Source organism: Protopterus annectens, chromosome 7.part0 (assembly GCF_019279795.1).
Source record: "Protopterus annectens isolate FY-2018-M chromosome 7.part0, PAN1.0, whole genome shotgun sequence".
NCBI lineage: Eukaryota > Metazoa > Chordata > Ceratodontiformes > Protopteridae > Protopterus > Protopterus annectens.
This window is the reverse complement of record NC_056739.1, coordinates 1523927098-1523942057: the sequence shown is the minus strand read 5'-3', so window position 1 is coordinate 1523942057 and position 14960 is coordinate 1523927098. Positions and strand designations below refer to the sequence as shown.

The following is a 14960-nucleotide window of genomic DNA, read 5'->3' as shown; positions in this document are numbered from 1 at the left end:
TACATAATGGGGGGACAAAGGCCCAAAATAGGGACACTTTTTAAATATTGCTCATACAAACTTAAAAAGTTGATAGAATAACAGGTATTGCATTAGCATGAATTTTCTGAAGGATATGTAGTTTGAAACTCAAATGCCCATCTTTATTATCTGATTTCAATCTTCAATGATTTGCCAGAAAACTACAATTTTATGAGAAACAGACCAAAACTATGAGGTAAAAGTTTGGACATTCTGTGAAAATCAGTAGATTTGAGAGGTATGGAAGTACTGCTGACTTGTGAAGTCCTAGTATTCTGGTACATCAAGCCTGATTTTATATTGTCATAATACATGGCTGTACATCCAAAAGAAATAATAATGACAAGCAGCAGTAAAAACCTTAAACAGCGCCTAGCTCCTTGGTCACAACTAGCCCACAAAGGGTTTTGATTTTATATTGTACCTTGAAGGAGTATCAACATTTACACACACTTTACAGGTAGTACTGGCCCAGAGCTTAGATTTAGCACTACCAGGGACAGTAATAGGACGTCCATAATAAAATAACTTGTCTACCTCACCACAATCATGCCAATAACTGAGTACAATGTCCCTTTTGGTATGTACCTGTCCAAGCACCTGCAACAACTGGAGACCACAAAGGTTCCTCACAAGGAAAATTCAATGTCTTTAGCATATGTCATTTTATTCTGTTTCATAGAGACTACTTAGAGGCCATCTCAGCCTTGCATATAAGGCAGTCTTTGACCCTGTTTTATTGGAAATGCTGCATATCTGTAAGTCAAATGGTACACGAGTTACTCTCTCTAAAGGCCTTAACTTGTTATATGACATTAACAGAGCCTGCTGGAGGGAATGATTTGTCTCCCAGAGGTTACCACACCTTTGGAATAGACTCCCGCTTCATGTCAAGCAGAAAAGCTCATTGGCTCTCTTCAAACACAATCTGGACAATTGGATGGGTAACCATAAATTTACCACAGGGGCTCCACCTACATCCCTCTTGGACAAGAGTGACAGGTGCTGATCGTGGAAATAAGGGTAAAACTTGGCTAGGCTTGTAAGGGCCCTATGGTCATTAGCCTAGTAACCTTCTGTGATCCTAAGAATATCACACATTTTTTCTAGTTATGTAGATATGTTGTTACAGGGGTAGTGTTGTTGCCTCACAATAAGAAGTTCTCCTGTTCGATTCATGGCTGGAGCGCATGCTGTGTGGAGTCTGCATGTCCTCCCCGCTGTCGAGTGGCCTCCAAAAGACATGTATGAATGGGCATGCCTTCGCTGAAGGTTGGGCGTCGGGCTGGCAACTCGGCACCATAAAAATCTACTGCCAATCATTAGCAGAACGGAGTTCCGCTGTGGCAACCCCTAACCGGGAAAAGCCAAAAAGACAAACAAAACATGTATATATGTTGGAAATGTAATGATTATCACAAAAAAAGCTCATGGCTGGTAAATTAATTTACATCTAATCTGTGAGAGTCTAGTCTGGATAGAGAGGGAGAGAGAAGGGCCATAAAAAATGTTTGCTGTCACCATAGGTGATTAAAAGGGTATCATATGAAAGCCTCCAAGTGCTCCAGTTTCCTCCCACATTCCAAAGACATGCAGTAGGTGGATTAGACACTCTAAACTGTGTGTGTGTGTGTGTGTGTGTGTGTGTGTGTGTGTGTGTGTGTGTGTGTGTGTGTGTGTGTGTGTGTGTGTGTGAGTGTGCATGGTACAGAAGAACATCCATGGCAAGCTTAGCACATCAGCAGTATGAACCTTGACTCTATATGACTGTCACTGTTGAAGTGACACACTGACCCCATGTGTAAAAATGGGGAAAGGGGTTGTAAATGGATGGAAGGATATGAAAGCTTATAGATTAAAAGACACAAAGATGCTGTCACTAGTGGCACATCTGGTCAAAGATGTTAGCACACAATCAGAAAGGTCTGGCAATTTTACTCTTATTAGAGTCTTGGAAAAGACTTTTGTTTGGGTTTTGTGTGCTGAACACAGTTACAAGCTTGAACACTGAGTAAGACAGAGACATTCTGTAAACATACTAAAGAATGAGAAAGTAACTTAGTATCCAGTATCTGTTCCTTCTGATACTCTTTAGTAATAATCCGCAGTGGTGGTGCTGCAGTAGCGTTGTCGCCTCACAGTAAGACGCTGTCCAGTTCGACTCTCAGCTAGAGCATCTTCTGCGTGGAGACATGCGTGAATGGGCGTACCTTCATTGAAGGTTGTGTGTCAGGGCTGGCAACTCGGTACGTAAAAATCAACTGCCAATCATTAGCGGACCAGAGTTCCACTGTGGTGACCCCTAACCGGGAAAAGCCGAAAGACACAACAACAACCTAAAAAACCAAGATGTACACAGTAGTTAGAAAAGAACCTAGGCTCCTAAAATGAAATGTTTCACTACTTGGAAAAGTATCACTAATGAAGAATAAATGAGAAAGCATAAAAGTCTGTCACCACTTGGTGGCATCACTGTAGAGTAAAAAAAAAATTCAGTCAGTTACTGGAAAACAAACTGAGGGTGAACTGCACAAAGCAAAATAATTGCTTCATTTATTAAAATAACCCATTGAAAAGAAAAAAAAAACAGTACTGGGTTAATGCTAAGAGCAATATGTAGCTTGCTCTTACTGTTTCTCACACACACACACACACACACACACACACACACACACACACACACTTTATATATATAGTCAGGGCTGGCAACTCATATGTAAAAATCAACTGCCAATCATTAGCGGACGAGAGTTCTGCTGTGGCGACCCCTAACCGGGAAAAGCCGAAAGACACAACAACCTAAAAAAACCAAGGTGTACACAGTAGTTAGAAAAGAACCTAGGCTCCTAAAATGAAACGTTTCACTACTTGGAAAAGTATCACTAATGAAGAATAAATGAGAAAGCATAAAAGTCTGTCACCACTCGGTGGCATCACTGTAGAGTAAACAAAAATTCAGTTACTGGAAAACAAACTGAGGGTGAACTGCACAAAGAAAAATAATTGCTTCATTTAACTTGAAATAACCCATTGAAAAGAAAAAAAAAACAGTACTGGGTTAATGCTAATAAGAGCAATATGTAGCTTGCTCTTACTGTTTCACACACACACACACACACACACACACACACACACACATTTTATATATATATATAAAATACACAAATAGCACACGTATTTATAGCTCTTTTCTTTCTTTCTCATAGCTACCGGTACAAAAATTATTTGGAAAACAGCTGCCTACACTATATACTCTTGCAAGCACTTCTGTTGAATGTCCTATGTTACTTCTACAGAAAATCAATTATTAGGACCTTATCTGTTTTTAAGCTTGCCTTTGAAGCTGCTCTTACCTGGTATGTTGTCAAAGCTTCAAATCACTTCAAACTAGGGCAATAATTCTCCCTCCCTATCCAACCTTATTTTCAAGAGTTCTGCTAAACTTGAACCTCTTTATGACCCCAAGACACCCTGGACGTAAGGAACAGTATTTTTTTAGGAGGCTGGCTCCCATCTTAACAGCACTGGTCTGTGGCACACATGCATCAGTTTACTGCGGAATTCACAAGTACATCTGAAAAATAATGTTGTCTGTTCTTTAACTTTGTTAGCAGCGTATGAAATAGTCCATTCTTAAATCATCATCTGCAGACACACAAAAAGAAAAAGGCAGCCGCAGGCCTTTCTGCTTTCAGTATGACCACACACAGAAAGAATTAAAAGATTCAGGGAGTACTGGCAGCATTAACAAAAATGGAGAGGCCCCTCATTCAGACAGGCCAGTATTATATTAAGATTAAATATTTATAAAAACAGACGCTTCAGAGTAATAAATTAGCTTTATAATTTACAGTAGTGTCCAGTCAGAATTCACACAGTGATCACATTGCAGCCACTGAACAGCATTGTGAAATTGGTATGGGGTTAGGGTGGCACTGCTGAGAAGGCTAAATATTGAAAACTACAAGTAGAATGAGTAAAACTCCATAAGGGGCTGTCTTGACATTCTAAGAAAGGTCAGAGGTCTAATTTTTATTAAGGAAAATGCTCATGTTTGGGCCACAGTACTAAGTTTCTGAAAGAAATCCACCAATGGTCAGTCCATCTCAGAGTTTTGGCTACTTTGCAAAATTATTTGTTTGAGAACACATCATTTGTATCTCTTTGTACCATTATATCTGGTCATCATTCATTCATTCCAATGATATCAACGGCCTTGCAAATAACTGTCCATCATGCAAAATTGAAACAACGGACCTCCTTTTCAACTTTACACATGGTAACAATCACCACAGAAGAAAAACAGAGCACATGTTTACAGATAAGTCTTTTCATGAGTGGCATAAAATTTGCATTTATTATAGTTTATTCAGATGATCTTCTTTCACTATTTCTGCATCTCAAATTAGCAAGTTAAGTAAATACATACAAAGACAAACAATTTTCAGTGCTTAGTTACAGCTTAAGGATGTTTTTCAAACTCAAAGTTACAGCAAATCAACTTACTGGCATGTAATCTTGAAAGCATTCACAGTGATGTTGTGATTCTAGCCTACTAACCTGATGAGGAACAAGTCCAAGTGAAGTGGGGGGTTCATTCATTCGATCATCACTGCTACTGGCCACTGCATAACCTCTGCAATATAAAAGAAAATAAATCAGGAGAGATAATTATTAATTTATTAGAGCAAGAATAAAGTACAATTGTGTAAGAACTTACTGTAACAGTAGATAACCTACTGATTACTGTTGCAGTATTCCAAACCATTATGCAATCTTGCCAGATAAACATGTCTAGCTGGGGTACCCAAACCAAAGCCTTCCATAAAGCCATATGTTCGAAGTAAGACTTAAGCCTGTAGGCATAAGAGTACATAAGCAAATATATGAGTATAAAACTTCAGACTATCTCCAAAGCTAGAAAGCATGTAGAAACTTGAAGGTATTAGAGTAATTGGCCAGCTAAGAGGTGAAAAAAGCAAAAAAAAAGGCTTTTCCTCTATCCATAAAAAGAAGTAAAGACAGAAAAGGGGGAGGCAAGGTGGGAAGGAATACTGCAACACAGATCGGTAGGACATCTACTGTTATGGGAAGTTATTATACAAGTGTACTACTGTATATCCATTCTTAGATCACTGCTGCAGTACTCCAAACTACTGGGTGATTCTTAAGTAGTGTAAAGGGTGGCTGAATGAGACACAGGAGAGCTGTCAAGCAGTATAGAGAGGACTGAGCTGGTGAAGGCAGATATGGGTTTAGAAAAAAGCATCTACCCTGGAATGCTTGGTAAAACAATGTACATAGGACCAAGTAGTTGCTTCTAGAATAGCTCTTGATTCTAACCCTTTGTAAAGGCTCTGGATGAGGCCACTGACCTTGCAGAATGTGCATTCACTGGTGAAAGTAAAGATTTGCCATAGTGAGTGTAACAAAATGAGATTTATTTAGAAATCCAGTTAGTAACAGTTTATTTTGAAACTGGGCTACCAAGCTTGCTAGCCATTGTCTTGTCCAAGTAAAGTCTGAGTTGTCTATGCAAATCCAGTAAGTGCAGGATGCTCTCTCTCTATCTCTCTCTCTCATAACCTGTGGACTAGGAAAGAAAGTAGGGAGATTGCTGGCCTGATTGAAGGATAGTTCATTTACTGTTTTAGACATAAGGGAGGGGTTGGCTCTGAAAAGCAGTCTGTCCTTATGGAAAATAAGGAGGGGATGCCATCAGGTCCTGGAGGTTACAGACTCAGCTAGCTGAGGTAAGGGTTATTAGCAGTACAGTTTTCCAAGTGCAGAATTTGGGAAAAGCAGAGGCTGCTGGCTCAAAAGCGGGAGAGCAAAGCTGAGGTCCCAAGGTGGCAGAATAGCTTGCCTAGTTGGTTTTAAGTGGAGTACACCTTTCAAAAACTGTTATACCTCCAGCTTAGACAGAAAAGGAAAGTCAAGAGGTAAGCAAATAGAGAAGGTAAAAGGTTGTGCCTCAATTGAAGAGTATGCCAGGCCAACTTTTAAACGTTTACACAAATAAAAAAGGAAAATGGCGACGGCCATGTGTACAGGGTTCTGTTCGTGAACAAGACATTAATTTTAAAATCTTTGCCATTTTTATATGTAAAATTTCTGGGGAGTAGGTTTCTTTGCCTCTTGGTTAACCTGTAGCACATCCTGAGAAAAGTGGTGTCTGAAAGGGATCAGAATCCTATCATCCCTTGTATCAGGTTGAGAGATGACACATTGGGGTGTAGAAGTGAGCCCTTGTGTTCAGGGATGTCGGGAGGCATACGCACTGTACTGATTTCAGTACAACTTCTTAGAAGAGGGGGTAGCATTAAAAAAAAAAAAAAAAACATACGTATTTTTAAAGGTTGTTGGCTCCTTTAAGGGGGATACGAGCCAGTCGGAAGTGAGCTCACATCATGTCTGGCTGGCCGCGAGCGGGAAAGAAGACGATCGCAAATGGATTATTTATTGTGAGCGGGAAATGTGAAGATGGAAGGCAATCGAGTGTCACAAACAGATTATCAGGTAAGGTGTGTGTGTGTGTGTGTGTGTGTGTGTGTGTGTGTGTGTGTGTGTGTGTGTGTGTCTGGAGTTTGCATACATAATGTAGCTTGATTTTGATCACTTGCCATCCCTTTAGCAGTGATCAAGATATGAGGCGCCATATCAACTTACACATCTGTCTGCAGATATTTCACAAAGTACCGAACACATCAGTCCCACCATCCTACATGAATTGATGTCACAGGGGATCTCCCTATCTCATTGCCTGTTTCAAAACTAAATCAACATCCCTTGTCCCTTCATGTTATTTTTTTCCTCTTAATATTTCTGCAAAATGTGGAAATAAGAAAATGTCGTATGGCTTGCAATATCTAACTTACCATTCAGCCCAAATATGCACCTGATTTAAATGCTGTGTTTTATACTTTCCTGATTATTTTACACTTGTTTGTGTTGATAAACTGAAGGCAGATTATATCTATCCAAAAGCAAAACTTGTACAAGAGTGTATTTCAGCCCACCTACCTCTCAGCCCCTCAGTCCAGCCACCTACCCATCCTATAACTCATCAAAGCTTTGTAGCTCTCTAGCTTACCTCATTTTCTCTTGCCTGTTTCCTATCCAGTATCTTCACCTTCATCCAATCGCATTTCCCTCTGCTGTTTGCACAATGGCTGTACCAGACTTCATTTCTCTCCTCTCATTTTCATTGTCTTTCTCTTCTTTTCTCCTTAGTTGCAACACCATCCTGATCTAATTCTCATCCATTTCATAGTGTTTCTCTATTTTTTTTTAATGCAACATTGGCAATTTATTCCTCAAGGGCAACAGGCACTTTATTTGTAGATGAAACCATGAAATATAAAGTTGTTTGCTAGCAGCAGCCTCTTCATTAGTTACAGATTTCTTTAATGTGGAATTACGTAGATGGCTTTTACTAGTTCAGAGATTGTGCATATTTACTGATACTGGTGGACTGTAGAAGTTTGAGTAGACTTTTATGATGGAAATTTTATGAATTGGGCTGTTTTGTCATTATTGGTACATGCATTTTGTTTCATTGTTTACTGGAAAAATGTTCAAACCAATAAATTTAAAACGCTCTCTAACAACTATACTGTCTTGTACAAGGAATATAATTTAATACAATCAGGAAGGTGCATCAAAGAGCACGTGTATGTTTCATGTGCAAGGGGCCTATGATTTGAAAACAGCCCAAAGTTAATCTTTATCTGCCACTGGCAAAGTGTATTTTCTTTGAATGTGGGTTTCAATGCTGTTTCAATGAATGTGAGTTTCAAGGGCAGAGAAGTTTTAATGCTAAGTCTAGTTTCATTGTGAGACTACATTGCTTTGTTTAGCAGATATTTATTGGTGTTCGTGCTGTAAAATGCAAAATAAAACTTTTCTGGCAAATCATTTAGGGATGAAGTCACTAAATAATGACCGACATTAAGTTTCAGACGTCACAATCTTCAGAAAAATGCATGCTAAAGCAAGACCTGTTATTCTATCAACTGTCTTATGTCTATACAAGATCAATTTTTAGTACTGTTTGTATGTTCCCCCAATATATTTGGCCTTGTCCACATTTCCTGCATTAAGAGGTTGAGAGTTATGTGCAAATAAATCGCTTTATAGAATTAGGAATATACAAACCTCTCAACTGTCCCCAATTTTGGCTCAAAATGTTGCTCTCCCCCTAATAATCTCTCCGCAAAATAGCAATTTTGGAAGAAAACATGGAGGGTTTACAATTATAAATAACTGTAATGATCAGAGTTATACATTACTTTTATTTCAGAAATGCATGTAGATTCTCTAATTTTGTCAGCTGCTCAGGTTAACAGTGCTCATATTAAAATTGTGTCTCTTCTTTGACAGATTCCCAGCTGTATTGTGTGGCAATTTTATATTTTTGCATCACATTTTTGGTCCGTTTTTCATAAAACTGCATTTTTCTGGCAAATTAGTGGCAAATCATTAAAGACTGAAGTTAGAAAATAATGGCAGACATTTGAGTTTCAGATTTCATACCTTTCAAAAAATTCATACTAATGCAAGACCTACTACTATTCTATTATCTTTCTAAGTTTATAAGAGCAATATTTAAAAAAAAATCATTATTTTTGGGCCTTTGCCTCAGTTTTATTTATGGGTTTGTTGCTCTAAGAGGTTGAGAGATGTGTGTGTGTGTGTGTGTGTGTGTGTGTGTGTGTGTGTGTGTGTGTGTGTGTGTGTGTGTGTGTGTGTGTGTGAGGTAGGTAGGTAGCATACTTCTCAACTGGCCATATTTTAAAGAATGTCCAGATTTTTGTCCCATATTTTTTGTTTGTTCCTCATAAATTTTGTGATTTTCTAGAAAATCATTGAAGGCTGAAGTTGCTAAATAATGACAGACATTTGAGTTTCAGACTTCATGTCCTTTAGAAAAATTCATACTAGCACAAATCCTGTTATTTTAGCAACTTTCTCATACTAGCACAAATCCTGTTATTCTAGCAACTTTCTAAGTTCAAAAGAGCATTATTTAATATCTGTCCCTGTTTATTTTAGGCTTTGTCCATATTTCTTGCACTAAGAGGTAGGTAGAGGTGTGTATGTGAATGAAACACCCTAGTTAGGGGTAGCAGGTAGTTAGTAATTTACTCAAGCTCAAAACCCGTACCTTAGTTACAGAAAACAAAAGCATGAATACTCTACTTCAACTACCTTGCTGCATTTTTCAAAGAATTGACTTTCAGGTTCATTTTCAAGTCAAGAAACTGAGTTTGAGTGAATCTATATTATATTACTGAAGAGGCATTACAGCGAATGCCTCTTCATCAACACTAAAAGAGCGAACCGTGAATTACGAGAATGGCCGTAGCTTGGCTGGGGAGGGGGGGTAGCAGTTTGAGAGCTGTGAGTACAAATTTGAAAATCCTAGCTACACCCCTTGTTATCAGGTTAAGAGATGACAGGTTGTGGTGTAGAAGTGAGCCCTTGTGCTGCATGAGTACGCCCACTGTGTGAGGTAACTTGTGGTGATGACCCCTGGTGGTAGACAAGGGGGAACCAGTGCTGCCTTGGCTAGAAGGGAGTCACCAGTCAGATCTTTGGTTTGTCTCCTTGGATAATCAGTAAGACCTTTGGGAGAAGTGGAAGCAGAGGGAAGGCATAGAGGAGCCTCCCTTTCTAATGAGAAAACATGGAATCATTTCTCCATGCTTGAGGATAAGAAGTCCTAGTGCAAAAGATGTTTGCTGTAGATGGAGGCAAACAAGTCTATCTGTAGGATACCCCATTTGTGGACAATGTCTTGGAAGACATCACAGTTCAGTATCCACTCATCAGGGTAAGACACTGTGAAAACCCTTGGGGTTGTGGAAAGTCTAATAGGCAAAACAAAGAACAGAAAGTGTGATGAATAAGCTGAAGACTTCAGACATTTTCAGAAGGTAGGGTGAAATGAAAAGTGTGGGTAAGCAACCTTTAGATCAAAGTGAAACAGAAAGGCTTTCAGAAGTATGAAGGGCAGTACAGTTTGGAGAGACATCATCTTGAATGTGGAAAGCAATGAGAATGGACAGATCCACTATAGGTCTCCATTCTTGAAATGAGAAGTCTTAAACAGAACCCTTTTCCCATGTACTGCTGTGGTACAGTTTCTATTGTGCCTTGGTTGAGTAAGGCTTGAATGATGGGAGAAAGAAACTTTATCTCACTGGGAGGTGTGGGAGGGATGCCCTTAAATGGAAAGACTTCCTGGGGATACCCATGAATGGAGGGACTTCCTTCCAAGTCATTCTGTAACCATGTTGAATAATGGAGTGGGACCATTTGTCTGTGGTAATGAGCTGCCAATTTCCCAGAGATGAGATAAGTCTTTTGAACAGTGGGAGTAAAGGTCAGAGGGTGAAGGAAGAGAACAAAAGAAAGTCAGGCTGACTTGTTTGGGTAGAGAGGCCTCCCAGATTTAGAGTGCCTGTCTGGTTTGTCTTGAAATCTTCTCCTAGACATTTTCTTAGCCTAATGAGAGGCCTAGGCTCACTGTGGAGAAAGTATATGGACTTCGGAGGGCAGTTTCTATGGGAGGTGGGAAATGAAGTAAGAAAAATGTGTCTGCAATCCTTCATAATTCTCCCCCCAGTTCTTGTAAGGCTTTAAAGAAGCTGGCTATATCAGAACTAAAAAAAAGATCAATATTCAAAAGAGAATCTAATAGCTTGGCTTTAATGCCATCAGGAAGGACTTGAGAGTGTAGCCATGCATACCTTCTGACAATAGAAACTGCAGCAATTGCTTTCGAGGAAGTCTCCACTGCATCATAGCTGAATTTGATGCTATGCCCAAACCACCTGTGATGCATAAGCCACCCAAGTCACGGCGTGTTGCTTACTGCCTGACCTTTCCATAGAAGCTAATGTTTCATTTAAATTCCCCAAAAAAGACAGCAAATACTTAAGTCATTTGGGTGTGATAGTTAAGGGCTCTGAAGGCTAGAGTGGAAAAGGTGTATACCTTCTTTCCCAGTCTATTCATTGCTCTTCTGTCTTTATCTGAGAAAAGCGCATTAACAGCGCATTAACATCAGGTAGGAGTTTAGAAGGCTTGTCTATAACCATGAAAATCACAGAAGGATGTACCAAAGGATTCTTGTAAAGAAAATTTAAAGATCATGTGCATACTGATGAAACAAATGCATTATTAACATTCAGTTTTCACCATTTCAAGAAATTTGATGGTGGTTAATATCTATTCTACTCCTATTTTCACATAAAATAATGATTTTATTTGAAAATAGGACTACAGAAAACACTGTCATGGCAAAAATTGTAATCTCTGCATTGGAGCACCTCTGACGGGTGTTCCTTTTTATCATGCAGTTGGGGGAGGAAGCTTTCCTTACTCAGCTTCTGCCCCCTGAGAACTTGAAATAATGCACAAATGTAATGTTGCTGTCACAATTTAGCCCTGACATACCCATTTCCTCTGTTAACAGGATATGTATTACAGTTTCTACGGGGTAATACGCACATCTTTTTTTCTTCCTTGATCTCAAAACAATGTACTGGATGTTAAAACTAAAGAAAGTCACTGGAATAAAACTAATGCTTAATGAACATTGCTTTGTGTATTAAGTATTATGCATTTATGAGTGGCTAAAGTTATTTTTCTGTTTTTTTTTTTTATTTTTTTCCACAAGACTTTTGAGATAGGAAAAGGCTGAAACCCCAACTTCACTTCATCACTATACTAAGCATAATGACTTGGGCCTACATAGCATTCTGCAAACTCACTGGAAATGCTTAATTTTTTGAATACAAAGAACAAGCGATATTTTTTTTTCTTGGTATCTCCGCAAATGAAATGAAGCCTGAAAGCATTCTATACAGTCTTTGGGTAAGTGAAAACTAATGCATATGATCTTTAAATCTTTAGGAATTGTATAAAATCCATCAATCCTTTTATTGGCTGGTGGCTGAAAATCAAGAGCAGTGGAAGTAGACCCAAAGGCATTGAAAAATGCCTCCAGGATAGACAGCAGCAGGGGAGCCTACCTTTAAAACATTATATCTTTTTTGCACATGACAAATCTGTATGGATTTCCATTAAGAATATATCATCATGTTAGACTTTCTGCAAATTAAGCTTCCTTAATAGAGGAATCAGATTAAAGGAAGTCTTCATCAAAAGAGGCCACTTGGCTCAGAGAGTGGATCTGAAAAGAGCAGGCCAAAGAATGTTCAAATCAGAATCTGACTCTACCTCATCATCCTCCGAAGATGATTTTACATGTAATTTTTGAAAGGTAGCATGGGTAGGAGCAGAGGATGCAAAAGATGGTGACATGAGTGCCATTATAGTCTTAAACAGGCCCTGGGAGAAATCCATCCACTCCTTTTCCTTGGATGCCTGAGGAAAGGAAACATTTTTAGTTTTCTGTTTTTTTTTCTTTTTAGTTATAACATTCAGTTTCACAAGACTCAGTGGTTTTAACCTCTGACATACCTTGATAAGAGTGCCTGTTATTTCCTCTCTAACTAAAATTTGAGGGATACCTATAGGTCCTTCAGAAATGATTATACAGGGTTCTGCCTTCTTACTGATTGTTGGTATTATCAGTCACTTTAGAAGTGCATACCTCAGATGTAATACCAACCTCTGGTGGGGTCACAGCATTGGGCATTTGAGAAGGCATCAGGTTTACTGCTGGTTCCAAGACCTCAGCGGGTACATTCACATCTGAATGGCTAGGCATAATGTTGGGTCTAGGCTTCTTCAACTTCTTTGGGATAGGTGGGTCATTACTGTGGAATAGTTTGCCTTCTTATTCTAGGTGAGGGAATTGATGGTGCTGGGTTGCCAAGTAAGTACTAAGGGAAGAAAGTCATGTCCATAAGGTTTAGGTAGGAAGGACTGGCAAAAGGTACAGTTGTTATAATCATACTCTGTGCCTTAACAGAATTGGCACTGGGAGTGAAGATCCTTGTAGGCAATCTGCATACCACTATTGCACTCCCCCTCCTAAATGACATCTAATATCATAAACACCAGTGGCATTAAGAAAAAAACAAGGAAGGTTCCCCAATAGGACACTTACGTGAACCAGTGAAGGTCAATGATACTAATGACTAAGCTTAGAGCGGAAAGCCAGGTATGAGACCTGTATTCGGACTGCTGGCTAGATAGTCTGAGGTTTTGCTCTTGTATGCCCACGTATATGCAAATTAGGACCACAGGCTTAGCTCATACATAATCCATACAGATATATGGAAGGTTTTTAGCTTTGATACCCCAGAATTCAGGTTATGTGGCAAGATAACCCAACAGTTTGGAGTGCTCTACCAGTGATATAAGGAAGGACATCTACTATTATACATCTACTGTTATATGACCCCAAGTGACAGTTAAAGAGTGATCTGTTATTCCATATAGTAGAAAAATAAGTTCAGTATAAACCTACCCAAGGAGTCCATCACTTCCACACTGAAGCAGAAACACAGTTTTTTTTAACATGTTGTATACATGATTATGAAAAAACAATACAAAATAAAAAAGCAAGCAATATATAAACATAAAAAATGTGTGTAATGTTTATTATACAAATATCACTCTTTTCTTGCTAACAAGGGGCCATACACTTGTAGAGACCAGAAAAGTTTTTAATACCCAACACCTAATTTTCACAACGGCTACAAGAGTTGAGATTAAAAATACAACATGACAATACCTCCCCTCCAAGGAGCAGGAATTGTGCTATTTATTCTGGATAAAAAAAGAAGTATAAGGTATGCTTGATAATACGTGTTGGTACTGTTTTTTTTTTGTTTTTGTTTATTATTTAGACAATTTTATTCTCTTCTGTATTAACACTTTACTTTTATTTTCTAAATTTGTATGCAATTTCACAAAGTGCAAAACTGCACAAATAAATGTCATGGATCTAAAGAATACAGATGTATGATCACCTTTTAGGAAACAAATTTAAGGCAATAAGCTAGTGGGTGCAGATCAGAATGCCAGCTATAAAACATAATGATATACCAAGGTAGCAGAATCTCAGGAAGACACATTTAAAAGAAATCTTTATTAAATCATCACATTTTTAAGTAAAATGGGTTTACATACATTAACAGAACAAAAGGCAAACTGTAATAATAGTTTCCATTGTAACTATCATACACAGTGGCAATCTGGATGGTCGCCCAGGGCCCACAGATGCAGGGTGCCCATCCATGGGCAGCCAAGAAAATAACTTTCATAAAAAAGTTTCCTTATGTTCTGCATTCAGGTGAACTCATACTAGTTAGTTTGCATGCTAAACACTAAACTAAATCTTCTTTAAAAAAAAAAAAACACAAAAAAGTTTAAATGTTAAATGAGAGGAACCTTGCAGTGCCTGTCATTTGTGCATGCACAGCACATGCCAATGAAGTTCTTTAGCTATGTCACATTTTATTTATTCTTTTATATAAAGAAACATTTCTTTACTTAAAAGAACACAAAGAAACACCAGCCTCATCAGTTTTCCACTCAATGCTGTGCAATGATTCATTGGGATTACAAAGAACAGAAAGCCTGTTAGTATATTAAAAAGTGTATCTGGATAACCATCGGTATTAGTGGATGGCAGAGCTGGAGGTAAATCCTTTTTTTAATAGTGGCAGGAAAATGGATTTTTGGAAGGGGGCTAGCTATCCTGTGGATTAAAGCAACTTGCCCTACTTGTTTGCTCTGTTTAACATCTGACAATAAGGGTTGGGCTATTGCTCATTTGTGTGAAATAAATTGGGAATAGTCATGCTTTGCTTCTTTTGAGGGGGGGGGGTGCTGATTGTGTTGTAGACAAAAGCAACTTGCCATCTTCGTTTGCTCAGTTAAAGTCTGGCATTAGGGGGCTACTGTTCATTTATATGAAATGAATTGAAATGTTTATTCCTTCTTTTTTAATATGA

General features: G+C 38.6%; 1 protein-coding gene across 2 annotated transcripts in view; it reads right to left on the bottom strand.

Moving 5' to 3' along the window:
* ATG7 (autophagy related 7) overlaps positions 1 to 14960 on the bottom strand; it is a 2350184-nt gene that overhangs the window by 660920 nt on the left and 1674304 nt on the right. For both annotated transcript variants that reach the window (XM_044078060.1, XM_044078061.1), the window contains exon 16: positions 4582 to 4657. In XM_044078060.1, coding sequence (XP_043933995.1) covers positions 4582 to 4657 — 76 coding nt within the window. The remainder of the gene's footprint in view (positions 1 to 4581; positions 4658 to 14960) is intronic.